General features: G+C 49.1%; 1 protein-coding gene across 5 annotated transcripts in view; it reads left to right on the top strand.

Annotated features, from left to right (window-relative positions):
- Positions 1–26,672, top strand: part of sorbs1 (sorbin and SH3 domain containing 1) — a 148,193-nt gene that overhangs the window by 40,386 nt on the left and 81,135 nt on the right. Inside the window, exons 14-21 of one of the 5 annotated variants that reach the window (XM_033012767.1) lie at positions 1,403–1,465; positions 2,229–2,276; positions 6,878–7,007; positions 8,222–8,331; positions 12,289–12,419; positions 19,844–19,927; positions 23,852–23,917; positions 25,159–25,260. In XM_033012767.1, coding sequence (XP_032868658.1) covers positions 1,403–1,465; positions 2,229–2,276; positions 6,878–7,007; positions 8,222–8,331; positions 12,289–12,419; positions 19,844–19,927; positions 23,852–23,917; positions 25,159–25,260 — 734 coding nt within the window. Of the gene's footprint in view, positions 1–1,402; positions 1,466–2,228; positions 2,277–6,877; positions 7,008–8,221; positions 8,337–12,288; positions 12,420–19,841; positions 19,928–23,851; positions 23,918–25,158; positions 25,261–26,672 lie in introns of all 5 variants that reach the window. The other 4 variants (XM_033012766.1, XM_033012768.1, XM_033012769.1 and 1 more) reach the window with 4 other exon arrangements.

Genomic DNA, 26,672 nt, shown 5'->3' with positions numbered 1-26,672 from the left:
TTCCAGGGAAAAAATCCAACCTTCGTCCGAAACTCCAATCCTGGCAGCTTTCTGGTACACCTCCCCTGCATCCTCTCCAAAGCCTCACTTAGAAGGATGAGAGGGTATCTTGTAGAAACATGTAAAAATCTTAAAGGATTGTCACGTGCTGAGGTAGAGTGAAATTAATTGTGGATACAGTGGATACACTCCCTCTCCTCCCCTCTCCCATCGGGTGTGAGGAAGTGTGAAAACGCACACCTCCAGATTCAGGGACAGATTCTTCCCAGCTGTTATCAGGCAACTGAACCATCCGCAACCAGAGAGCAGTACTGAACTACTATCTACCTCATTGATGACCCTCGGACTATCTTTGATCGGACGTTGCTGGCTTTACCTTGCACTAAACGTTATCCTCTTATCATGTAAATGGCTCGATTATCATGTGTTGTCTGACTGGATAGCGCGCAACAAAAGCTTTTCACTGTACCTCGGTACACGTGACAATAAACTAGACTAAACCAAACAGAAGCACTTTGATACATCTTAAATAAGCATCTGAGATACAGTACAAGTGTACAGCAGTAGTACACTGAAGGGCCTGGCCCACTTGGTGATTTTTTCGGCGACTGTCGGCGTTATTGACTGACGTATTAGGGTCGCCGAAAGATTTTGAAAATTTCAAAATACAGCGGCGACAAAAAAAAATGTTGTGGCAATTGAGGAAACACCGCGCGTCGATGTGTCATCACGCCACGGCACGGCACGCCGCGACTTTCTCAGTGACCTGATACGTTAGTCAATGATGCGGGACAGGCCCTTGAGACAGTATACACAGTTGCCGTAGTCGGGATCGAACCCATGTCTCCAGCGCTGTGAGGCAGCAGCTGTACTCCTGCGCCACTGTGCCGTATTTGGGTTCCAACGCTGGCTTTTATTCAGTGTTCTCTTGGTCAGATGTACATGCATGTGGCTGATCATTAGGTCAGAAAGTCAGAAGTGACAGGAGTAGAATTAGGCCATTCAGCCCATCAAGTCTACTCCGCCCTTCAATCATGGCTCATCTATCTCTCCATCCTAACCCCATTCTCCTGCCTTCTCCCCATAACCCACACTAATCAAGAATCTATCTATCTCTGCCTTAAAAATATCCTTTGACGTCCTCCACAGCCTTCTGTGGCAATGAATTCCACCGACTCACCGTCCTTCGGGAGGCAATTTCCACAAAAATCCTTGGAATTTAGAGAAGGTTCAGAGGGAAAAATATTTCCATCTCCTTTAGGACTTTGTGTTGTACTAACTCCAGTCCGATATATCTCAGCGTTCTCATGTGTGTGATTTTTCTTCCTCCCGGCTTATTGCTTTCCTCTTTATGTTGCATCTTCACATCACCCATCTATGCTCCTGTCCATTTCTCTCCTAGAAAAAGAGACTTACACCCCAACCTATGTCTTCTCAGAGGTTGCTAAGAGACAGATTTTGGAAGGTACTTTGTGTTTCTCTGCTGCTCCCTGTGCCATTAGAACTGTCTAAACATCATTCCCTCTGCTCCCTGTCCCATTATGCCTTCTTGAAGCTTTGCAATTTAACTTTGCTAATGAGTGAATACTTTACAAGTCACAGTGATATTCTTTGTTTTGCACGGCCAAGGTATGCAAAGAGGCACTACATAAAGGGCACAGACAAAGTTACAAGTACCCCGTTTTCACACAAACCACTTTTAACACATTCCGTGACCAGAAACATCAGTGGCAATGCCGTAACAAACCTTTCTGTGAAGCAACAGAGGTGACAGTGAAAGGTTTGCATCAATGCATCTCGCACTTTAGCTGCTCCCGCGGCAGGGCTAAGTCCTGAGACACGATTAAACAAACAATGGGGTAAAACAAACTCTTGTCTATTCTGCAACAAAGTACTAAACAGGGGAGCTTGTTGACCATCCTATCTGTCTGTGATGCCATTTTCAAGGATGTATGTACCACCACTCCAAATCCCCCCCCTGACATCAGTCTGAAGAAGGGTCTCGACCCGAAAGGTCGGCAATTCCTTCTCTCCATTAGTCATTGAATCATGCACAAACTACTGATATTGGGATGTGTGTCCATCTAAATGTATCCACTAACTCTGTCCATGCATTAGAATAGTTTATACAAACTCCATTAACGGCAGTCATGGCGTGAACACGAAGTGTCGATATGCGGGTTCTCTCATACTTGGGTTGTTTTCTCATGGAGTGTCTTTCTTTACAGATGATGAACTGGGCGACTATTCCTCATGCTACCCTTGCTCAGAGGATGGTGAGTATCTTCCTTCTGGTGATGAATTGTTAACCTCCTTGCAGCCAACTCTCGACCATTCAGGCCTCCTAACCTGGTTTTCAGATAGATCTTGAGCACATGAGAATTAGTGTCAGGAGTTGCCTTTCAAGCTAATTTAATCAAGTTTGTGTGTAGGAAGGAACTGCAGATAGAATGCAGATAGTTTAAACCGAAGATAGACTCAAAAAGCTGGAGTAACTCAGCGGGACAGGCACATCTCTGGAGAGAAGGAATGGGTGACGTTCAATACAATACAATACAATATTTATTGTACGAAATTCCGTTTCCACAGCCATACAAACAAAGACAATTTCCTACAGACATACACACAATTTAATTCACACAAACATCCATCACCAACTGTGATCGAAGGCAAAGTCTTTTCTCTCCCCTGTTCTCCATTTCTCTCCCGATGTCCAAGCCCCAGGCGGGCGATGATAAGTCCCACGGCCATTTTCGGCCATGCCGGGTGATTTACGGCCCCGCTCCCGGTCTAAAAGTCACAGTGTTGGAGCCCCCGGCGGGCGCTGGAATGTCCCATGGCCATGAAGCCGCGCCGGGCGATGTACGTCCCCGCTCCGGGTCGTTCCAACCCCGTGACACGGGCTGGAGAAGTCGCGTTGCGGGAGCTCCGGGAAGCGGTCTCTCTCTCCACCCGGACCCGCGAGCTCCCGATGTCCCAGTCCACCGGACCTGCGGCTGCGTTGCTGGAGCCTCCGAGCCCCAGGAGTCGAGTCGCAGCAGCGAGTCACCACCGCTCCCCACGTTCCGAGGCCGGCCAGCCCCACGATGGTGAGTAGTCCACAGCTCCACAGTCTCCCGAGCCCCCGGGTCGTTCAGGTTGGAGGCCGCTCCACGGTGCTAGGCCCCAACGACAACGGAGACCCGACGGGGAAAAAGGTCGGGTCTCCCGGACAGGGAAGAGATTCTAAACAGTTTCCCCCTCCCCCCCCTCCCCCCCCGCCCCCCACATATACACAGTTAAAAACACGATTAAAAAACACAAACAACTACATTTAACTAGACAAAAAATAAAGAAAAGACAGACAGGCTGTAGGGGCCGCTGCAACGGGTTAATCGCGCTGCCTCTTTAAACTCCCAAGATCGGGAACATGTTGAGTTCCAGGTTGAGACCCATCTTCACACCCTAATGACCGCATTAGAGAGGCAGCCTATCCCGCCTGTGTAACTCCAGCATTTTGTGTCTATCTGAATGTGAGAAACAATGTACGTTCCGGTTTCCTCCCACATCCCAAAGATGTCCGCATTTAGTAGGTTAATCGGCCTCTGTGAAATGGCCTCTAGTGTGTAGGGGAGTGGATGAGAAAGTGGGATAACATAGAACTAGTGTAAACGGGTGATCAGCATGGACTTGGATGGCCAAAAAGTCTGAAGAAGGGACTCGACCCGAAACGTCGCCTATTTCCTTTGCTCCATGGATGTTGCCTCACAATAGATAATAGACAATAGACAATAGGTGCAGGAGTAGGCCATTCGGCACTTCGAGCCAGCACCGCCATTCAATGTGATCATGGCTGATCATCCCCAATCAGTACCCCGTTCCTGCCTTCTCCCCATATCCCCTGACTGCTATTTTTAAGAGCCCTATCTATCTCTCTCTTGAAAGCATCCAGAGAACCTGCCTCCACCACCCTCTGAGGCAGAGAATTCCACAGACTCACCACTCTTTGTGAGAAAAAGTGTTTCCTTGTCTCCGTTCTAAATGACTTACTCCTTATTCTTAAACTGTGGCCCCTGGTTCTGGACTCCCCCAAGATCGGGAACATGTCTCCTGCCTCTAGCGTGTCCAAACCCTTAACAATCGTATATATTTCAATGAGATGCCCTCTCATCCTTCTAAACTCCAGAGTGTACAAGCCCAGCTGCCCCATTCTCTCAGCATATGACAGTCCCGCCATCCCGGGAATTAACCTTGTAAACCTACGCTGCGCTCCCTCAATCGCAAGAATGTCCTTCCTCAAATTAGGGGGCCAAAACTGCACACAATACTCCAGGTGTGGTCTCACTAGGGCTCTGTACAACTGCAGAAGGACCTCTTTGCTCCTATATTCGATTCCTCTTGTTATAAAGGCCAACATGCCATTCGCTTTCTTCACTGCCTGCTGTACCTGCATGCTTACTTTCATAGACTGATGTACAAGGACCCCCAGATCCCACTGAGTTTCTCCAGCATTTTTGTAAACACTCTTGGCGATAGAGATCCTTCCTTCTGCTTGTTCATTTACAGTGGCTTGCAAAAGTATTCATACCCCTTGAACTTTTCCACATTTTGTCACGTTACAACCACAAACGTAAATGTATTTTATTGGGATTTTATGTGATAGACCAACACAAAGTGGTGCATAATTGTGAAGTGGAAGGAAAATGATACATGGTTTTCAAATTTTTTTACAAATAAAAAACTGAAAAGTGTTGCGTGCAAAAGTATTCAGCCCCCCTGAGTCAATACTTTGTAGAACCACCTTTCGCTGCAATTACAGCTGCAAGTCTTTTGGGGTATGTCTCTACCAGCTTTGCACATCTAGAGACTGAAATTTTTGCCCATTCTTCTTTGCAAAATAGCTCAAGCTCAGTCAGATTGGATGGAGAGCGTCTGTGAACAGCAATTTTCAAGTCTTGCCAGAGATTCTCAATTGGATTTAGGTCTGGACTTTGACTGGGCCATTCTAACACATGAATATGCTTTGATCTAAACCATTCCATTGTAGCTCTGGCTGTATGTTTAGGGTCGTTGTCCAGCTGGAAGGTGAACCTCCGCCCCAGTCTCAAGTCTTTTGCAGATTCTAACAGGTTTTCTTCCAAGATTGCCCTGTATTTGGATCCATCCATCTTCCCATCAACTCTGACCAGCTTCCCTGTCCCTGCTGAAGAAAAGCATCCCCACAGCATGATGCTGCCACCACCATGTTTCACAGTGGGGATGGTGTGTTCAGGGTGATGTGCAGTGTTAGTTTTCCGCCACACATAGCGTTTTGCATTTAGGCCAAAAACTTCAATTCTGGTCTCATCTGACCAGAGCACCTTCCTCCACATGCTTGCTGTGTCCCCCACATGGCTTGTGGCAAACTGCAAACGGGACTTCTTATGGCTTTTTTTCAACAATGGCTTTCTTCTTGCCACTCTTCCATAAAGGCCCGATTTGTGGAGTGCCTGACTAATAGTTGTCCTGTGGACAGATTCTCCCACCTGAGCTGTGGATCTCTGCAGCTCCTCCAGAGTTACCATGGGCCTCTTGGCTGCTTCTCTGATCAATGCTCTCCTTGCCCGGCCTGTCAGTTTAGGTGGACGGCCATGTCTTGGTAGGTTTGCAGTTGTGCCATACTCTTTCCATTTTCGGATGATGGATTGAACAGTGCTCCGTGAGATGTTCAAAGCTTGGGATTTTTTTTATAACCTAACCCTGCTTTAAACTTCTCCACAACTTTATCCCTGACCTGTCTGGTGTGTTCCTTGGGCTTCATGATGCTGTTTGTTCACTAATGTTCTCTAACAAACCTCTGAGGCCTTCACAGAACAGCTGTATTTATACTGAGATTAGATTACACTCAAGTGGACTCTATTTACTAATTAGGTGACTTCTGAAGGCAATTGGTTGCACTGGATTTTATTTAGGGGTATCAGAGTAAAGGGGGCTGAATACTTTTGCACGCCACACTTTTCAGTTTTTTATTTGTAAAAAAAATTTGAAAACCATGTATCATTTTCCTTCCACTTCACAATTATGCGCCACTATGTGTTGGTCTATCACATAAAATCCTAATAAAATACATTTACGTTTGTGGTTGTAACGTGACAAAATGTGGAAAAGTTCAAGGGGTATGAATACTTTTGCAAGTCACTGTATAACTCCAGACCCTCTGATGCATCTCAGATGCTTTTCCCCGTTGATGCTACTCAGTTCCCACCAGTCTTGAGTTTTAGTTTAGTTTAGAGATACAGTGTGGAAACAGGCCCTTCGGCCCACCGAGTACACACACACTAGTGATCCCAGCACACTTATACTAACCTACACACTATGGATCATTTACAATTTTACCAGGCCGATTAACCTACAAACCTGAACGTCTTTGGAGTATGGGAAGAAACCGGAGTACTCGGAGAAAACCCACGCGGTCACGGGGTGAGCGATCAAGCTCCGTATAGACATCAGCCGTAGTCAGGATCGAACCTGGGCCTCTGGCGACTCTACCACTACGCCACCGTGCCACCCATCAGGGGTGGACAGTGAATGCCAGCAGGGTATGTGACGTCCACGTCTCCAAACAGAAAGAAAAGTTTAGAATGATCCGATCTGCTGCAGTGGGGCTGGGGTTGGGGTTGGTGAGTAATATTGCAAGAATAAAAGAACTGCAGATGCTGGTTTACACCAAAGACAGACACAAAGTGCTGGAGTAACTCAACTGGTCAGGCAGCATCTCTGGAGAAAAAGGATGAGTGACATTTCGGGTCGGGACATTACTTCATCCAGGCTCTGAAGAAAGGTTCCATCACCCGCCCTGTTCCTCCAGTAATATTGTTATTGTTTTGTTCCACTGACTTGTCCTTTCTGCTTCCGACAGTGAAAAGCCAGACCATTATGCCTCGCTCCAAGAGTGCAATGGACACCACTGACTCCGAGCCCATCGAGCGGAGATCAGCCACCCTGCCCCTACCGACCCGCTCATCCTCACTCAAGCCACTTCCTGAGAGGTACGGTTTCAATTACTCTTTCTGGATGGCACGGTGGCGCAGCGGTAGAGTTGCTGCCTTACATCGCCAGAGACCCCGATTCCATCCTGACGATAGGTCCTGTCTATACGGAGTTTGTGACCGCATGGGTTTCCTCCGAGATCTTCGGTTTCCTCCCACTCTCCAGAGACGTTCAGGTTTGTATGTTAATTGGCTTGGTATAAATGTAAGTTGTCCCTAGTGTGGATAGGGTAGAATTAATGTGCGGTGATCGCTGGTTGGTGTGGACTCAGTGGACCGCAGGGCTGTTTCCGCGCTGTATCTCTAAACTAATTGATTGATTGATTGGAAGATAAAGCACGGAATTTGGCCCTTCATCCTACCGAGTCCATGCTGATCATTCATCGCTCGTTCGTAGGGTTGCCAACTTCAGGGGCAAAAGGTGCAAATTCCCGACGGCAATTCGTTGACCGACTCGGCCGTGGCTGGGTGAATGATGAGTTGGCCCGGGTGCTGGACTGCACACAAAGCCCAGCCGGGCGGGCCAGCTGAGGAGTTTTGACCTACGCGACATCGCGTGTAAAGTCCAGCATTCCATCCAACTCATGAACCGATGATCGGCCATAAGAGGGAGGGGTGGTGGTGTCGGCGGTAAGCTGGCCGGGCTGCCGACCAATGGGGCCACAGGTGAGGCGCTGCTGCTGCACTCCATGGGATGCACTACGCCGGGACGTGTGAGGCGGGGCCGGACGCGGCTCTCACACCCGACAGTCCCCTCGACCCGAGTAGTAGCAGTCAAATACGGGACAAGGGCGGTCCTGTACGGGACAAACCAATTTAGCCCAAAATACGGGATGTCCCGGCTAATACGGGACAGTTGGCAACCCTACTCATTCACACTGCTTCCATGTTATCTCTCTTCCACATCCACTCCTTACATGTAGAAAGGAACTCCTCTCCTTAAACCAACATCCTCTTGTTTTGAACACCACTATCATAGGAAAAATATTCAGACTGTCCCTCTATCCCCAGAGGGGATGAATAATATAATACGGTCACAAAAAAGCTGGAGTAAAGTAACTCAGCGGGACAGGCAGCATCTCTGGAGAGAAAGAATGGGTGACGTTTCGCTTCGAGACCCTTCCTCAGACTGAAGAATCCAGATTAATAATAATAATAGTAATATACTTTTTAAAAGATTTTCTGTTTCCCTGAATATGTTTTGCTTCTTTCAGGAACGACTGGGGACCGTTGGACAAGAAGTTGGACACCCGGATGTATCGGGCCGAGCCTAAAAGTATCTTTGATTACGTACCGGGAAAGTCGTCAGTCCTGGCACACGAGAAAATGGTAATGTATGGGCTTGGCTGATCCATAGAGCAATGCCTGTAGTCAGTGTTTGTCTCTCTCTGTCTAACAGGCTGTCCAACTAACTCATCCTGTATGCACATCAGCAGAACCAACAAAATGGCCTTGGGAACAAAATCCTAATCCCCAGCCCGTCAAAATAAATAAATAATCACAACTCACTGAAAGCAACTACAAAGTAACGAACTACCGTTACAGAATATGTAATTTAGGGGTGGCACGGTGGCGCAGCGGTAGAGTCGCTGCCTTATAGCGCTTGCAGCGCCGGAGACCCGGGTTTGATCCCGACTACGGGCGCTGTATGTACGGAGATATACGTTATCGCCCGTGACCTGCGTGGGTTTTCTCAGAGATTTTTGGTTTCCTCCCACACTCCAAAGACGTGCAGGTTTGTAGGTTAATTGGCTTGGTATAAATGTGAAATTGTCCCTAGTGTGTGTAGGATAGTGTTAGTGTGCGGGGATCGCTGGCCGGTGCGGACTCGGTGGGCCGAAGGGCCTGTTTCCACGCTGCTCTAAACTAAACTAAACTACCCTCTCCCCAAACTATCACAACTCAGTGAAAACTACAAAATGAAGAACTACAATTCCAGATGATAGAACTTAGAACAGTACAGGAACAGGCCCTTCGGCCCACAATGTTTGTGTCGAACATGATGTCAAGTTAAACTGATCTTATCTGCCTGTAAATGATCCAGATCCCTCTATTCCCTGCACTTCCATGTGCCTTTCTAAAAGCTTCTTAAGCACCACTATAGTATCGGCCTCCACCACCCCTGGCAGAGTGTTCTAAGCCCCACCACCCCTGGCAGAGTGTTCTAGGCCCCACCACCCACTGTGTTAAAAAAAACTTGCCCTGAATATCTCCATTAAACTTTCCCCCTCTCACGTTATAGTTATGCTCTCTAATTTCTGGAATTCTAAACTAAATACTGGAAATACATCACTGGTCAGACAGCGGCAGATGAGGAAAAAGCAGAGTTGATGGTTCAGACTGCTGATCTTTCATCAAATTAAACCTCAACTCAGTTTCCCTTTCCGCAGATGCTGCCTGAACCGCCGAGTGTTTCCGCCATTTTCGGTTTTATGTCAGTCACAAATCTCAGCCTTTCAAGAGAACTGTGCTGATTTGTTGCACCGTAACTAATAAAGCTCAATGTTTGTTTGCTTAGCAGACTAGCAGCTAGTGACTGACACTCTCAAAGCAATTAATCATCTAAAAACAACATGATTCCTTTGGCTAACAGATGTTATATTCTACTAAATACTGCAAATGCTAAAATCTGAATGAAAATCCAAAACGACAATCAGTTCATCCAGAAATGCCTCAAGCATCTCTCTCTCTCTCTCTCTCTCTCTCTCTCTCTCTCTCTTCAGTCCTCTCTCGCTCGTCGTCTCTCTCCATCCTCTCCTCTCCTCTCTCTCTCGCCTCTCATCTATATATATATATATAGATATATATAGATAGTATATATATATATAATATCTCCATCTCTTTATCTTCTACTATCTATCTCTCTCTCTATTTTTCCATCTCTCCATCTCTCTATCTCTCTCCATCTCAATCTCCATCTCTCCATCTCTCTATCTATCTATCTCTATCCCTCTATTTCTCTATCTCTCTATCGCCATCTCTCTCTCTTTCTCTCTCTCTCTATTTCTCCATCTCTCCATCTCTCTATCTATCTCTATCTCTCTATTTCCCAATCTCTCTATCTCTCCATCTCTCCATCTCTCTATATCTCTTAATCTCTCTCCATCTCTCTCTCTCTACATCTCTATCTCTCTTTCTCTCTATCTCTCTATCTATCTCCATCTATCTCCAGGCTTTGTCCCACCAACGCCTCCCTTTCAGCTTTCTCCCCCTGACGACAATCAGTCTGAAGAAAAGTCCCGACCCGAAACCCGAAGGGCCCCAACCCAAAGGTTACTTATCCATGTTTGCCAGAGATGCTACCTGACCCTCTGAGTTACTCCAGCATTTTGTGTCTATCTTAAGTTTGTAGGTTAATTGGCTCGGGTAAAAAATTGTAACTTGCCCCTAGTGTGAGTATAGTCTCTCTTTGGCGTGGACTGAACGGTGGGCCGAAGGGCCTGCTTCCACGCTCTCTCTCTCAAATCTAAAGTCATATCAATAGTTTAATTATTATTAAGGAGCAATTACAAGGTATGTTTTATGAGTTGGAATTCCATCTTGGCACCGTCCCCAGTAGAAACGAGAAACTGCAGATGCTGCTTCACGAAAAAAAGGACACAAAGTGCTGGAGTAACTCAGCGGGTCAGGCAGCATCTCTGGAGAACGTGGATAGGTGGTGTTTTTGGGCAGGACCCCTCTTGAAAAAAAATTCACATCAGGGAGAGGAGGAGACGGAGGTCCCGACCTGAAACGTCACCAATCACCCGTACCAGTCAGTGTTGTCCAGAGTTGCTGCCTGACCCGCTGAGATACTCCAACACTTTGTGCTCTTTCTTTTGGCACCTTATCTGTTTACGTTTAGGTTATTGTCACGTGTACCGAGGTACAGTGAAAAGCTTTTGTTGCGTGCTAACCAGTCAGCGGAAAGACTGCACATGATAACAATCGAGCCAATTAGTGTAAAGATACATGCTAGTGCGCAGACTTCTGCCAAAATTAGTTAACTTACGAACTTTGTGAGGTGTGCAATGGTTTGGTATTTGGAGAGTCAGTGGGCAGAGTTGACTGTTTGAACCTTGCATTATCTTTTCTTGCTGGATGCATGCGGGGTTCGGTGTGGGAGTGGGTGATGGTGCATTTTGACCAAGACCTCTGCGTGCACTGGCTGCGTTGTCAGCGCATGTTTTGCATGCATGGTGCTTGCCGACAGAGTCTGGGGCCTGTTCATAAGTTCATGTTCATATGTGATAGGAGCAGAATTAGGTCATTCGGCCCATCAAGTCTACTCCACCACTCATTCATGGCTGATCAATCTTTCCCTCTCGACCCCATTCTCCCCATAATCCCTGTCATCCGTACAAATCAAGAATCTATCTATCCCTGCCTTAAAAGTATCCATTGACTTGGCCTCCACAGCCGTCTGTGGCAATGAACCCACGCATTTATTGGATTCAATGCCGACAGCGTTTCATTCCAAACTATCCAACCTATGTCAAATACTGTGGCCACATACATTCTACACACACCCACCCTCACTGGGAGACGGGTCGCACACACACACACACATATGCGCTTACACACACTCGCGCACACAAACACACGCACATGCGTGCACACACACTCGCACACACACATGCGTGCACACACACTCGCACACACACATGTGCACACACACTCGCACACACACATGTGCACACACTGACCCTCGCTGGGAGATGGGTCACACACTCACCCGTTCACTCTCGCACACACTCACACTCACACTCACACTCATGCTCACTCTCACACATACTCACTCACATGCACGCACACACACTGACCCTCATTGGGTTACCCACGAATGGCCAGCTTGGCCAGGCCCAGGAGCAAACATACCAGGACATCCTCTGCTCTCCCCACTCCCCGAAGCACTGGCCGCCCGAAGATGAGGACGGTGGGACTGAAGTGCGGCCAGAACGCAAGGAGCAGCCCCTCTCGCGCTCCATGTGTACGTGGAACGTCGGCTCTACCAGCCCGCGGAAGTGGCGGGGGGCAGGCGAGCCTGTGAACCGACTCAGGAATTAGTTGCATGGGACTGTTCGGTGTGACCCTCCACCCCAGGCCACCGATATAGAGAGGTAGGATCCCTGCATCGAGGGGGATGCACTGGGGGGCTACTGGATGGGATGCATGTCTCCGCACGGATTCCTGCATGGTCGCATGTTGGGGACGTGCTCTCCGGTGGTGGACCCAGCTCCAAATGCATGCAGCTGCGACGCCACAGGGGCCTGCGGGCAAATCTCACTCAACCTTTCATGTCAGAACTCTGAAGGAACGGTCGGGAGAGACTACGCGCAGCCGGGCGGCAGGAACAGATCGCTGAACGACCTGTATTATCAGGTGCCCGAAGAAAACCACTCACACCATCACAGGGACGACTTGGGCGGTGATGTAAGTCCAACTAGAGCCAGTGTGGTCTCTCTAGACACCGAGAAGCCTTTCCTTCAACTAATAATCTCAAGTGTTTTCCAAAGTTCCTTGCAGGTGGATCAGCTATTTTGCTGGAAGTTGCTGTTTGTGGTAACTTGTGTCACACAACACGAGTCATAGAGTGATACACTGTGGAAACAGGCCCTTCGGCCCAACTTGGCCAACATGTCCCAGCTACACTAGTCCCACCTGCCTAGTTTGGCCCGTATCCCTCCACACCTGTCCTATCCATGTACCTGTCGAACTGTTTCTTAAACATTGGGATAGTCCCTGCCTCAACTACCTCCACTGGCAGCTCGTTCCTTACACCCACCTGTGAAAAGTTTAGCCCTCAGATTCCTATTAAATCCTTTCCCCCTTCACCTTAAACCCATGTCCTCTGGTCCTCGGTTCCCCTACTCTGGGCAAGACACTGTGCGTCTACCCGATTTACTCCACTCATGATTTTATACACTTTTATCATTTCTTTGTAAACCAACTGCAGCTGAGACACAAGGAACTGCAAATGCTGCCTTTTTTTGTGTATGCCAGCATCTGCAATTCCTTGTTTCCCCGTTTAGACGACAAATTCTGGTATTTTGTGCAAAACACAAAGTGCTGGAGGCATACAGGGGGTCAGACAGCATCTGTGGAGAGAAGGAACTGGGGACGTTTTGAGTTGGAGCCAGTTCCCCTACCCCACCCCCCCCTCCCTACCCCCCCCCCCCCTCCTACCCCTCCCCCCCTCACACACACATCCCCACCCCCACACAAATTATCACCTATCCATTACATCCACAGATGCTGCCTGACCCGCTGAGTTCTTCCAGCACTTTGTACATTGCAAATGGGAACTGGTTTAACATGTGGTCTCATCCGCTGCTAACTACAATTTCAGTTTAGTTTATTGTCACGTGTACCGAGGTACAGTGATCAGCTCTTGTTGCGTGCTAACCAGTCAGCGGAAAGACAACACATGATTACAATCGAGCCGTTCACTGTGTGCAGATACATGACAAGGGAATAACGTTTAGTGCAAGGTACAGCTAGCCAAGTCCAATCAAGGATAGTCCGCGGGCCACCAATGAGGTAGATAGTAGTTCAGCGCTGTCCTCTAATTGTAGTAAGTTGCCTGATAACAGCTGGGAAGAAACAAGTCAGTGCTTTAGTGGGTAGAGCACTCTGACGCAGTTGACTCTCCCCCTCCTTGCCCCATTTTAGGCTTCGCCCTTATAATCAGGGGCCTGATTTTAGTGTTAAGAAGGTTTTTACAACACGCTATGGTTGTAGTGATGTGTGTTTGGAGAACAAGGATGTGTTGTCCTCATGCACGTTCACCTGCACTATAGCTTCATGCAAAAGCCCCTCCATGTTGATTCATGGTCTGGTGATATCGGTCACACCCGTTGGGCAGTTGCTCTGGAGTGGTTTTGCAAATGACCTTTCATGTACGGTGTGGAGATCGTGCTGAATAGTTGGCGTGTGAAGGGCCTGTCCCACTTACGTGACTTTTTCGGCGACTGCCGGCACCCGTCATAGGTCGTTACAGGTCGCCGTAAATTCTCAACATGTTGAAAATCCAGCGGCGACCAGAACAAGGTACGACTCTTTGGGCGACTACTCACGACCATACAGGCTTCACCCCGCGACATGTCACCAAGATGTCGCCTGTATGGTCGTGAGTCGTCTCCTGGTCACCCAAAGAGTCGTAGCGTCTTTCTGGTCGCCGCTGAGTTTTCAACATGTTGAACATTTTCGGCGACCTATGAAGGGTGCTGGCTGTCGCTGAAAAAGTTGCGTAAGTGGGACAGCCCCTTAAGAGAGGAATGGTTCTCGTGCGGTGACAGTCGATGGGTGTGTAAACATTGGCTGAAGAACTAACTCAATTGCTCCAATTCCTCTGCCTCACCATCCAAGTGCTGGAACGACGCGGTTACAAGCTGGGCTTGTACACTCTGGAGTTTAGAAGGATGAGAGGGCATCTCATTGAAACATATAAGATTGTTAAGGGCTTGAACACACTAGAGGCAGGAAACATGTTCCCGATGTTGGGGGAGTCCAGAACCAGGGCCCACAGTTTAAGAATAAGGAGTAAGCCATTTAGAACGGAGACGAGGAAACACTTTTTCTCACAGAGCGTGGTGAGTCTGTGGAATTCTCTACCTCAGAGGGCGATGGAGGCAGGTTCTCTGGATGCTTTCAAGAGAGAGCTAGATAGGGCTCTTAAAGATAGCGGAGTCAGGGGATATGGGGAGAAGGCAGGAACGGGGTACTGATTGGGGATGATCAGCCATGATCACATTGAATGGCAGTGCTGGCTCGAAGGGCCAAATTGCCTACTCCTGCACCTATTGTCTATTGTCTTTTGTCTATTGTTAAAACAGCGTAAAGCTCCCTCCGCCTTTCTCAGGCGACATGTCACCTCTGTCCCAACTCCAGACACCTTCCCGCAACTAGTATGCTTATCTCGCGATAGACACACAGTGCTGGCGTAACAGCGGGTCAGGCAGCATCTCTGGAGAAAAAGGATGGGTGACGTTTCATGTCAGGACCCTTCTTCTGAAGAACCAGCACTGGCAGTTCTGGCGGTGGAGCAGACAGAATGTGTAGAGAGGAACAGCAGATGCTGGTTTGCACCGAAGATAGGTGCGGGAGTAACTCAGTGGGTCAAGCAGCATCTCTGGATAGAAGGAATGGGTTGAGACCCTTCTTCAGACTGAGAGTCAGGGTAGAGGGGTACATGGAGATAAGGAAGGGCAAGGGGTGAACACGAGATATCAAAAGGGATGTGGATCATGGATAATGTAGAATAGATCATTGAGCTTATCTTATGTTTTGTTTGTGGAGCAGCGGTTGGCCACGTTTATGTTTCGAATCACTTTCTTATAGCTTCCAAGCCGGCTGTTGCACGTTTTAGCGTGTTTTATTTCCAAGGCTGGTGCAGACACAACGAGAATGTTAAAGAAGTCCTCTCCTCATGCAGAGAGGAGTTGCCAAAGTTGCTTCATACCGAGTTCAAGAAATCAGAAACTAGATGGACTTTAAAACTACCTGAAGTTCTCTGCCCCAAATGGATCTGTGGCCACGTGGGAGTTTGGGTTTAAGTTCACAAGTTCTAAGAGCAGAATTAGGCCATTCGGCCCATCAAGTCTACTCCGGCATTCAATCATGCCTGATCTATCTCTCCCTCTCAACCCCATTCTCCTGCCTTCTCCCCATAACCCCTGACACCCGTACTAATATCCACTGACCCGTACAAAATATCCACTGACCTGGCCTCCACAGCCGTCTCAGGCAATGAATTCCACTGATTCACCGCCCTCTGACAAAAGAGATTCCTCCTCATCTCCTTCCTAATGAACGTCCTTTCATTATGAGACTCTGACCTCTGGTCCTGGACTCTCCCACTAGTGGAAATAACCTCTCCACATCCACTCTATCCATGCCTTTCACTATTGGGTAAGTTTCAATGAGGTTCCCCTTCTTCCTTCTAAACTCCAGCGAGTACAGGCCCAGTGCTGTCAAATGCTCATCATATGTTAACCCACTCATTCCTGGGATCATTCTCGTAAACCTCCTCTGGACCCTCTCCAGAGCCAGCACATCCTTCCTCAGATATGGGGCCCAAAATTGCTGACTATATTCCAAATGTGGTCTGACCAGCGCCTTATAGAGCCTCAACATTACATCCCAGTTTTTGTATTCTCGTCCTCTGGAAATAAAGGCCACCCTGATCCCGGAGCCATGTCACAATCAAGGAGTCATAGTCACAGTGTCAATCAGCGTGGAAACAGGCCCTTCGGCCCAACATGCCCACACCAACCAACATGTCCCATCTATACTAGTCCCACCTGCCTGCGTTTGGCCCATATCCCTCTAAACCTGTCCAAATAGTTCATAATTGTTGCGATAGTCCTGGCCTCAACTACCTCCTCCGGCAGCTCGTTCCATACACCTATCACCCTCTGTGTGAAAATGTTGTCCCTCAGGTTTCTATTAAAAGTTTAAAAACGTGGACAATAGTTTAGTCCTGCAAATGGAAAGGAAGGTGTTATTTTACGTTACCTAGGACGGGCGTGTGATGAGAGTCCATTCTGAGACCAACAAGCCCACGCCAGAGAGGTCCTGCTTTCCATGTATCTTGCAGAGGGTCACAGTGGCGCAGCGGTAGAGTTGCTGCCTTACAGCGCTCACAGCACCGGAGACCCGGGTTCGATCCCGACAACGGGTGCTGTCTGTACGGAGTTTGTACGTTCTCCCCGTGACCACTTGGGTTTTCTCCGAGCTCTTCGGTTTCCTCTCACACGCCAAAGACGTACAGGTTCGTAGGTTTAAGAAGGAACTGCAGATGCTGGAAAATCGAAGGTAGACAAAAGTGCTGGAGAAACTCAGCGGGTGCAGCAGCATCTATGAAGCGAAGGAAATAGGCAACATTTCGGTCCGAAACCCTTCTTCGGCCCGAAACGTTGCCTATTTCCTTCGCTCCATAGATGCTGCTGCACCCGCTGAGTTTCTCCAGCACTTTTGTCTACCTCAGGTTTGTAGGTTAATTGACTTGGTATAAATGTAAATTGTTACCAGTGTGTGTGTGGGATAGTATTAGTGTGCGGGGATCACTGGTCGGCGCATACTCAGTGGGCCGAAGGGCCTGTTTCTGTGCTGTATCTCTAAACTAAACCAAACTAAAAGAGAGGTTTCCTGGTGAACTGGTTCTCATTATCCAAAGCTGCCCCACCGCAGGGTGAGTAAGGGGGTGGTGGTGGTGATGGGTTGGCTTTGTATGTTGTACAGCAACGAGCAGTAATGACAAGCACTAGTTTTTGTAGTTCATTAGCTGATTGTCACGTGTGCCGGGGTACAATGAAAAGCTTTTGTTGCGCGCTAACCAGTCAGCAGAAAGACAATACATGATTACAATCGAGCCATTCACAGTGTACAGCCACATGATAAGGGAATAACGTTTCATGCAAGGTAAAGTCCGATCGACGATAGTCCGAGGGTCATCAAAGAGGTAGATTGTAGTTCAGGACCGCTCTCTAGTTGTGGTAGGATGATTCAGTTGCCTGATAACAGCTGGGAAGAATCTGGCCCTGATTCTGGAGGTGTGCGTTTTCACACTTCTGTACCTTTTGCCCGATGGGAGAGGGGGAGAAGAGGGAGTGGCCAGGGTGCGACTGGTCCTTGATTATGCTGCTGGCCTTGCCAAGGCAGCGTGAGGCGTAGATGGAGTCAATGGAAGGGAGGGAGATGCGTAACTCGTGAGTAGCTAGTGCGTAACACTAGCAAAGTAGAATGTCCAACCTCGACTTTCAAGGCTTGTACATCGAGCTTGGCCTCTCCGCTGGGATGAATGGCAGACTCCTGTAGAGTGCAGGAACTCGACTGATTTCCACTTCTCTCTCCGTGCCTGGTCGAGAATGTCGGAGTGAAGGATCTCACCTCCCTATCTCTATAGGTTGGATCAATGGTCACTCTGTTGCATGGAGCTCTCTTTATCTCCTCCACATACAGTGAGCTACGCCTCTTTGCCTACAGTCCCTCAGCTCAATCTCTGCTGTTCTCTCGTGTCTGTCTCTGCATTTGTGCTTTAATCTTTGCCTGTTAACCTTTGATCTACCTGTTTTACTAATATGTGTAACGTCACCTTTGAACCTTGCACTTGTCTTCAAGGCACACACTATTACTGAAGGCAAATATATCAAAGATATTGCTCACAGCAATTGCCGTTTGTCAATATTGAGCACATTCACAAGTTATAGAAGTAGTATAAGGCCATTCGGCCCATCGAGTCCACTCTGCCATTCAATCAAGGCTGATCTCTGCCTCCTAATCCCATTCTCCTGCCTTCTCCCCATAATCCTTGACCCCCATTCTTATCAAGAATTTGTATATATCTGCCTTAAAAATATCCACTGACTTGGCCTCCACAGCCCTATGTGGCAATGAGTTCCACAGATTAACTGCCCTCTGACTAAAGAAGTTCCTCCTCACCTCCTTTCTAAAAGAGCGCCCTTTAATTCTGAGCATATGACCTCTGGTCCTAGACTCTCCCATCAGTGGAAACATCCTTTCCACATACACTCTATCTGTGCATTTCATTATTCTGTAAGTTTCAATGAGGTCCCTCTCAACCTTCTATACTACAGCGCGTACAGGCCCAGTGCTGTCAAACGCTCCTCATATGTTAACCCACTCATTCCTGGAATCGTTCTAGTAAACATCCTCTGGACCCTCTCCAGAGCCAGCACATCCTTCCTCAGATATGGGGCCCAAATCTGCTCACAGCATGGTGAATGTAACATTTTTCACCGTTTTGGGGCAAATATTTTCTCCGCATACACTGACCCTCACTGGGGTACAGGTCACACACACACACACACACACACACACACACGCACGCACGCACGCACGCACGCACGCACGCACACACACACACACACACACACACACACACCCTCACTGGGGTACAGGTCCCCCACACACACACACACACACACACACACACACACACACACACACACACACACACACACACACACACACACACACACACACACACACACACACTAACACACACACACACACTAACACACACACACACACACACACACACACACACACACACACACACACACACACACACACACACACACACACTGACCCTCACTGGGGCTCCACCCTGTGAATTTAACATGAAGTATGTCAACCAAAAATAAATCAACTGACCATTGGTTGGTTGGAGATTTACGCTTCCTCTACACTGTCCCACCGAACATTCTGATCCGGGCTGGAGGATCTTTGTCCAGCTCTGAGCTCTAACACGTCTTAGCCCCGACCTCCGAGAATCAGCCAAGAAGGGACTTCCCCCATTACTTGATCCATGAAGGTCTCTTGATACTGCCCTTGGTCAAAAAGCATGTCCAATGAAACCGGGTGTAATGCCCAGTTCTTGGTACCCATGCCAAGATCTAGGTAGCCATGCCCAGCACTAAGTAGCCAAACCCAACACTTGGTACCCATGCCCAGCCATGCCCATAGAGGTAGCCATGCCCAGCACTAGGTAGCCATGCCCAGATCTAGGTAATGCCCATCTAGGTAGCCATGCCCAGATCTAGGAAGCCAAGCCCAGCTCTGACTAGCCAAGCCCAGTGAAGCTGGGTAGCCATTTCCAGATCTATGTAGCCATGTCCAGATTTAGGTTTCCATGCCCAGCCCCACTGGCTTCCCCAGTCCAGGGTACATTGGCCAGTTGTGCTGCAGGTGTGTGTGTGTCCAGGTAGAGATGTTGTTGGTCCATGGGTTGACGTTACATCTACTGCACCCTCCTGTAGTTGACTGCATGCCACACTCTAGCCTGTACTCAATCATCTTCTCTCTCCTCCATTCCCTTGCCGTTGCCTCTTCAGAAGCGGAATATAAGTCCGGAGGAAATAGATTTAAAGAATGAACCTTGGTATAAATTCTTTTCGGAGCTGCAATTCGGCAAACCGGTAAGTCAACGGCTGGCCGGCGCTGTGGTTGGTTGGGCGGTTATTATAGCGGCGTACTGGTCCTTGGTCAACGGGGTGGAGTGATTCTCCAGCGATGGCGGTCTCGTGAAATAGTTTAAATCCTTTACCCACATCATTGGCAGAAGCTAGCAAAGCTGCATTGTTCTGGAGTCTTGGCCTGTGTTAACCAGGGACTTGGGAACCAGCATTCACCCTTCCTTCTGGCCGGCTCAATAACTCTGGCCTCAATGCCCCTCTCAAAACACCCTGCCTCGCCCTCCTCCGTCCCGCCTCCCCATCCCCATCCCCATCCCCGCCTCACCCTGCCCACATCCCAATCCCCACCACTCCACGCCTTTCCCTCCCCTCCTAACCCACTACCTCGTCCCTCCACCTAGCTCCTCCACACTCCACCCCTCCCCTGCCCCTCCCTCTCACCCCGCCTTGCCCTTCCCCAATCCCTCTCCCCACCGCATCCCCTCCTCTCCTCCCCCCCCCCTCCCCTCACCCCTCCTTAATCCCCATTCCCCCTTCCCCTCTTCCCTCTCTCCACTCCTCTCCCTCCACCTTCCATCCCTCCCTTCCTCCTCTACTCCCCCCCACCTTTACCCTCTGTCACCCCATCTACCATCTGCCCTCTCCCTATCCCCCCCTCTTGCCCGCACCCTCCACGCCTGTGTCTCCGCACCCTCTCTAGATCCCCCCCCCTCCACACCACACCCATGTTTAATGATGTCCCATGTCTGGAAAGAGCAGTACACGTTCTGCCCCCACCCCCCCCAAGAGAGGGACGGTGGGTGAGGGTGTAGAGGGCGGCAGCCCAGTGCCCTGGTGCAGTGAGGTTGATAGTGAGCCTGTTGCAGTGAGAGTGTCTTGTCATGGTGTCCCGACAGTGTGAGCGGGCAAGGGAGTCCTAACAAAGCCCTTGTGCACTCACCTCCCAGTGAGGGGGCGGAACGGTGGCGCAGCGGTAGAGTTGCTGCCTCACAGCGCCAGAGACCCGGGTTCCATCCTGACCACGGATGCTGTCTGAACGGAGTTTGCACGTTCTCCCCGTGACCTGCGTGGGTTTTCCCCGGGTGCTCCGGTTTCCTCCCACACTCCAAAGATGCACAGGTTTGCAGGTCAATTGACTTTGGTTACATTGCAAATTGTCCCTAGTGTGTGTAGGATAGTACTAGTGTGGGGATCGCTGGTCGGCAAGGACTCGGAGGGCTGAAGGGCCTGTTTCCGAGCTGAATCTCTAAAGTATAAAGTATTGGATATATTAATACACCGAAGTTGGGAATCTAGAAATGGTGCTACGTTGAACCCTTGGTCTGTAGAAGCAGAGAGTTGGTGGAGATTTAAGGGCCTGTCCCACTTACGCAACCTTTACAGGCGTCTGCCGGCACCCGCGATGGGCCGCCAAAATTTTCAACATGTTGAAAATTCAGCGGCGACCAGAAAGACACTACGACTCTTTGGAGACCTCTCACGACCATAGGAGACCTCTCAAGACCATACAGGCTGTATGGTCGTGAGCGGTCTCCTATGGTCATGAGAGGTCTCCTATGGTCATGAGAGGTCTCCTATGGTTGTGAGAGGTCTCCAAAGAGTCGTACCGTCTTTCTGGTCGCAGCTAAATTTCCAACATGTTGAAAATTTCGGCGACCTATGACGGGTGCCGGCAGTCACCTGTGATGGTTGTGTAAGTGGGACAGGCCCTTCAGACATTTCTTTTAGATACTTTAGAGATAAAGGTTGCCGCCCCAAACTAAATTTGTAAGAACGGGTGATCGATGGCTGGCATGGACTCGGTGGGCAGAAGGGCCTGCTTCCACGCTGCATCTCTAAACTGTAGGTTCCCCAGATGGTCCATGTCCCCGGGCAGTGGAGGGAATGTACCATTAATGCTGGAGACACATCAGCAACTGTGAGTTGAGGACACGGCTTTGTCAGCCAATTTCTCGAAGGTTGCTAATAAACAGGAAACTATCGCAAATGTAACATGCAGTAAAAGGCACGGTGGCACAGCAGTAGGGTTACTGCCTCACAGCACCAGATACACGGGTTCCATTCAAACTACGGGTGCTGTCTGTACGGAGTTTGTACGTCCCCCCCGTGACCTGGGTGGGTTTTCTCCGGGTGCTGCGGTTTCCTCCCACATCCCAAAGACGCAAAAAAAACATGTAGGTTCATTGGCTTGGTAAAATTGTAAACTGCCCCCAAGTGTGTGGAGGATAGTGCTAGTGTGCGGGGATCGCTGGTCGGCGCGGACTCGGTGGGCCGATGGGCCTGTTTCCGCGCTGTATCTCTAAACCAAACTGAACTAATCTGAAAGAATTGGTTTAGTTTGGAGATACAGGATGGGAGTTGAACTGAACTGAAGATAAGGTGACGTTTCGGGTCAATCCTCTCTGTCGCTATCCCCAGTATTAATTAGACCCTCACCTTCTTCAAACTGGTAACAAGCAGTCCATTTCCTGGAAATCAAACAGCCCCACCCATCTCTCCCATTTCCCCTCCTCTTGGCCCCTTCCGCCTATATTCCTTCCTCCGGCTTCACAATTCGCACCCCTTCTATCCTTACCTCACACTTTTTGTCTCTTGATCTCTTGCCTATGTTCCAACCATCCCTTCCCCCCTCACCTGTGTCCACCTATCACCTGTCACGCCTTGTTCTGCCCCTCTCCAACTTTCGTTACCTCACCCCCCCCCCCCCCTCCCCCGCCCCCAAACATTAAGTCTGAAGAAAGGTCCTGACCCAAAACGTCACCTATCCATGTTCTTTAGCCTTTAGAGATACAGCGCGGAAACAGGCCCTTCAGCCCCGGTGTCCGAGCCGACCAGCGATCACCCCGTACACTCGTACTATCTTACACTCTAAACTCAAACAAAAGCTTGTCACTGTACCTCAGTACATGCGACAATAAACTCAACTCAAACACTCGGGACTATTTACCTTTTAAGCTGCAAACCTGTCCGTCTTTGGAGTGTGGGAGGAAACCAGAGCACCCGGAGAAAACACACACAGGTCACGGGGAGAACGTACAAACTCCGTACAGACAGCACCCATAGTCAGGATCGAACCCGGGTCTCTGGAGCTGTAAAGGGCCTGTCCCACTTAGGAGACCTAAACAGCAACCTCTGGTGACCTTGCCCGCTACCCAAAAAAAAAATCAAGGTCGAGGTGACCTGCAACTCCTACCACCTCCCATGCATATGTTGAAAACCTTCCTCGACTATGAAGAAAACCGGCTTCGACTAGACCAGCGACTAAAAAATGATCGATGTTTAAAAAAGGCAACCTATTTTCAGTCGAGGCCGGTTTTAAACATGACGAAAAAATAGCAGCAACCTAGATGAAGCCTCGACCACGTGGAAACCACTTTCGACCATTAGGGAGAGTGACCAAAACCTCCGTGGACCTCATGGAAACCTTGGGTGGTGGGCAAGGTCACCAGAGGTTGCTGTCTAGGTCTCCTAAGTGAGACAGGAACTTAAGGCAGCAACTCTACCGTTGAGCCACCGTGCCCGACCCACAGAGTTACTCCAGCACTTTGTGTGCTTAATTGGTGGTCTGCATTTCTCCGACAGGGTTGTCTTCTAGATCACGCGTGGGTCCTGGAGGCTGGCCGTGGGATTTTCACCCCCTTGGGTCCATTGTGTAGGAAGGAACTGCAGATGCTGGTTTAAACCAAAGATAGACACAAAAAGCTGGAGTAACTCAGCGGGACAGGCAGCATCTCTAGAGAGAAGGAATGGGTGACATTTCGGTTGAGACCGTCTGAAGAAGGGCTTCGCCCTGAAACGTCACCCATTCCTCCTCTCCAGGGAGGCTGCCTGTCCCGCTAGGGTCCTCCAGCTTGATGTGTCTACCCTTGGGTCGATTGTTCCTTGTGTTGACTTGCTCTCTTCATTTCCTCCTTTGCTCTTTATCAGCCTCCAAAAAAGATATGGGATTATACGCCGGGCGAGTGCTCCATCCTTACTTTAGAGGATGGGAAGGTAACTTGTTCTCTGATGTGCTGTGTGCCCATGCCTTGTCCAAGAGCATTAACCCTTCAGATGCTGCAACCTATCAGCTTCTGAAAGACGGAAACACAAGACCCAGGCTGGGGGTGAAGTTCTATCTTTCAGAGGCTGATTTGCCAGGCTTCCATGTTTTGCATCTCCGACTCTGAGCATTTCTACTTTTGTTTGGTTCCTTTCTTTTTAACATTTGCATTGGGCATTGACTCCCTGCTTCCAAGACCATCGCAGATTGATTTATCTTATGTTGTTGCCGTGTGCTTGTTGTGGTGCATGGGGCAAACGTGTATAAGTGGTCCCTGCTGAGAAGGTTTGAACATTGGGCGGCACAGTGCCGTAGCCGTAGCGCCGTGATGCTGTCTGTACAGAGTTTGCACGTTCTCCCTGTGACCTCTGGGGTTTTCTCCAGGTGCTCCGGTTTCCTCCCACACTCCATGGAAGTGCAGTTTTGTAGGTCAATTGGCTTCTGTAAATTATCCCTAGCGTCTAGGATAGAACTAGTGTGAACGGGTGATCGCTAGTCGGCATAGACTTGGTGGGCCGAAGGGCCTGCTTCCAACGCTGTATCTCTAAACTTAACTAAAGACCTATGCGAGGAAAGGTGGCCTTGTGAGTTAGATGCGGGCAGTTGGCTCATGGATAGAAACCAGGAGGAATAGACCTCTCAACTCCCAGAGAAACATCCACATTGAGTCCATACCAGTCTGCAGTGAAGTGTGGACAAGTCTATGGACATGTACCTTGGCTCCCTCACTGGGAGGGGATGGAATGGGTCAAGTGTTGAGCGATCTGTACAGGGAAACCCTCAGCCCACGTATATTGAGGGCCAGGGCACGCGTTGCACTTCATCTCCCCATCCATCCCACCAGCATCAATGTGATACTTCCATAATCAATACATGGGTCACATGGGTGTGGGAATGTCTCCATCAGGGAGCTTTGGTTCCCACTGGATCGTTGAAACGTTTAATTATAAAAGAATAAAGTTGTGTTGCCTGGTGCGTGTGGGTTTGATGGGAGCTTCACAACGTTGATGTTGGGTTTGGTCCCTCAACGCTGTGACCCTTGGATTGTGGTTCTTCTCTCAACTGCCCTGGCCTGGTCTATGTGGCTTCTTTAACACGCTGGCTTCATTTGCTCAAACTGAACTTCCCATTTCCCTTCTTCATTTTTCTCTCTCTCTCTCTCTCTCTCCTCCCCCCTCCTTTTTCAAATCAGGATCAGCTAGAGAAAGACCTGTCCCTCTACCAGGCTGAGCTAAACACAGACTTAGAAAACCTGGAGAAGCATTATAGAAGGCAGGACCCTCGTTCATGGAAGGTACTCTTCACTTTCTCACTGTTGATCCGTTCATTACAGCGTTCATTAACTTTGCCGCTTGCCGGGAATAAATAACCCGAGCAATCAAGCAGATGGCACGAGGATCTGTAGATGCTAGAATCTTGCATTGAACACCATGCAATAGACAATAGACAATCGGTGCAGGAGTAGGCCATTCGGCCCTTCGAGCCAGCACCGCAAGCTGGAGTAAGCATGGTGGTACAGTTGCTAGAACGCCAGAGACCCGGGTTCGATCCCAACTTTGGGTGCTGTCTGTATGGAGTTTGTACGTTCTCCCCTTCACCACATGAGTTTTCTCTGGATACTCCCGTTTCACCCTGCACCCCAAAGATGTACAGGTTTATCGGTTAATTGGCGGTGAAATTGTAAATTGTCCGTAGGATAGTGCTAGTGTGTGGAGATCGCTGGTCGGAGCAGACTCGGTGGGCTAGAGGACTTGTTTCCAATCTGTATCTCTAAACTAAACTAAACTCAGCAGGTCAGGCAGCATCTCTGATGGACATGGATAGGGGATGTTTTGGTTTGGGGCCCTTCTTCTGACGTCTTCTGAGCCTGAAGAAAAGTCCCAACCTGAAACGTCACCTATCCATGTTCCCCAGAGATGCTGCCTGACCCGCTGAGTTACTCCAGCACTCTGTGAAACGTCACCTATCCATGTTCTCCAGAGATGCTGCCTGACCCACTGAGTTACTCCAGCACTCTGTGTTGTAATCAATCAGTCGATGTAGGTTGATGTTTACTATTGTCACAGTGAAAAGCTTTGTGTTGCTCACTACCCACTCAAATCAGATCATACTATACATAAATACAATACAAGCCAAATTCCAGTACAATAGGTAGAGCAAAGGGGAAGATACAGAATGCAGAATATAGTTCTCAGCATGGTAGCGCATCAGTTCCAGAGACCAAGTCCAATGTCCACAATGGGGTAGAGGTGAATGGGACAGTACCCTGGCTTATGGAAGGACCGTTCAGAAGCCTGATAACAGAGGGGAAGAAGCTGTTCCTGAGTCTGGTGGTGCGCGCTTTCAAGCTTCTGGATCTTCTGCTGGATTGGAGCAGGGAAAAGAAGGAATGATTGGGGTGGGACAAGTCTTTGATTAAGTTTGCTGCTTTTCCTACGTCAGTGTGCAGTGTAGATGGAGTCAATGGTGGGGAGTCAGGTGTGTGTGATGGACTGGGCTACATCTACAACTCTGCAATTTGTAGTGGTCTTGGCCAGAGCTGCTACCAATCCAAGCTGTGATGTAACCAGCCACTCTTACTGAAGGCTAAAGGGCCTGTCCCACTGTACGAGGTATTTCACGAGTTTTCCCGCGTTTTCCTCTGATTCGAACTCCGAGAATGTCCGTAGCAGGTCCGTAGAAGTTCGTGGATGTCCCGTAGCGGCT

The sequence above is a fragment of the Amblyraja radiata genome, chromosome 37 (genome assembly GCF_010909765.2).
Source record: "Amblyraja radiata isolate CabotCenter1 chromosome 37, sAmbRad1.1.pri, whole genome shotgun sequence".
In the NCBI taxonomy this organism is placed as follows: domain Eukaryota; kingdom Metazoa; phylum Chordata; class Chondrichthyes; order Rajiformes; family Rajidae; genus Amblyraja; species Amblyraja radiata.
This window is presented reverse-complemented; position numbering and strand designations above follow the sequence as displayed.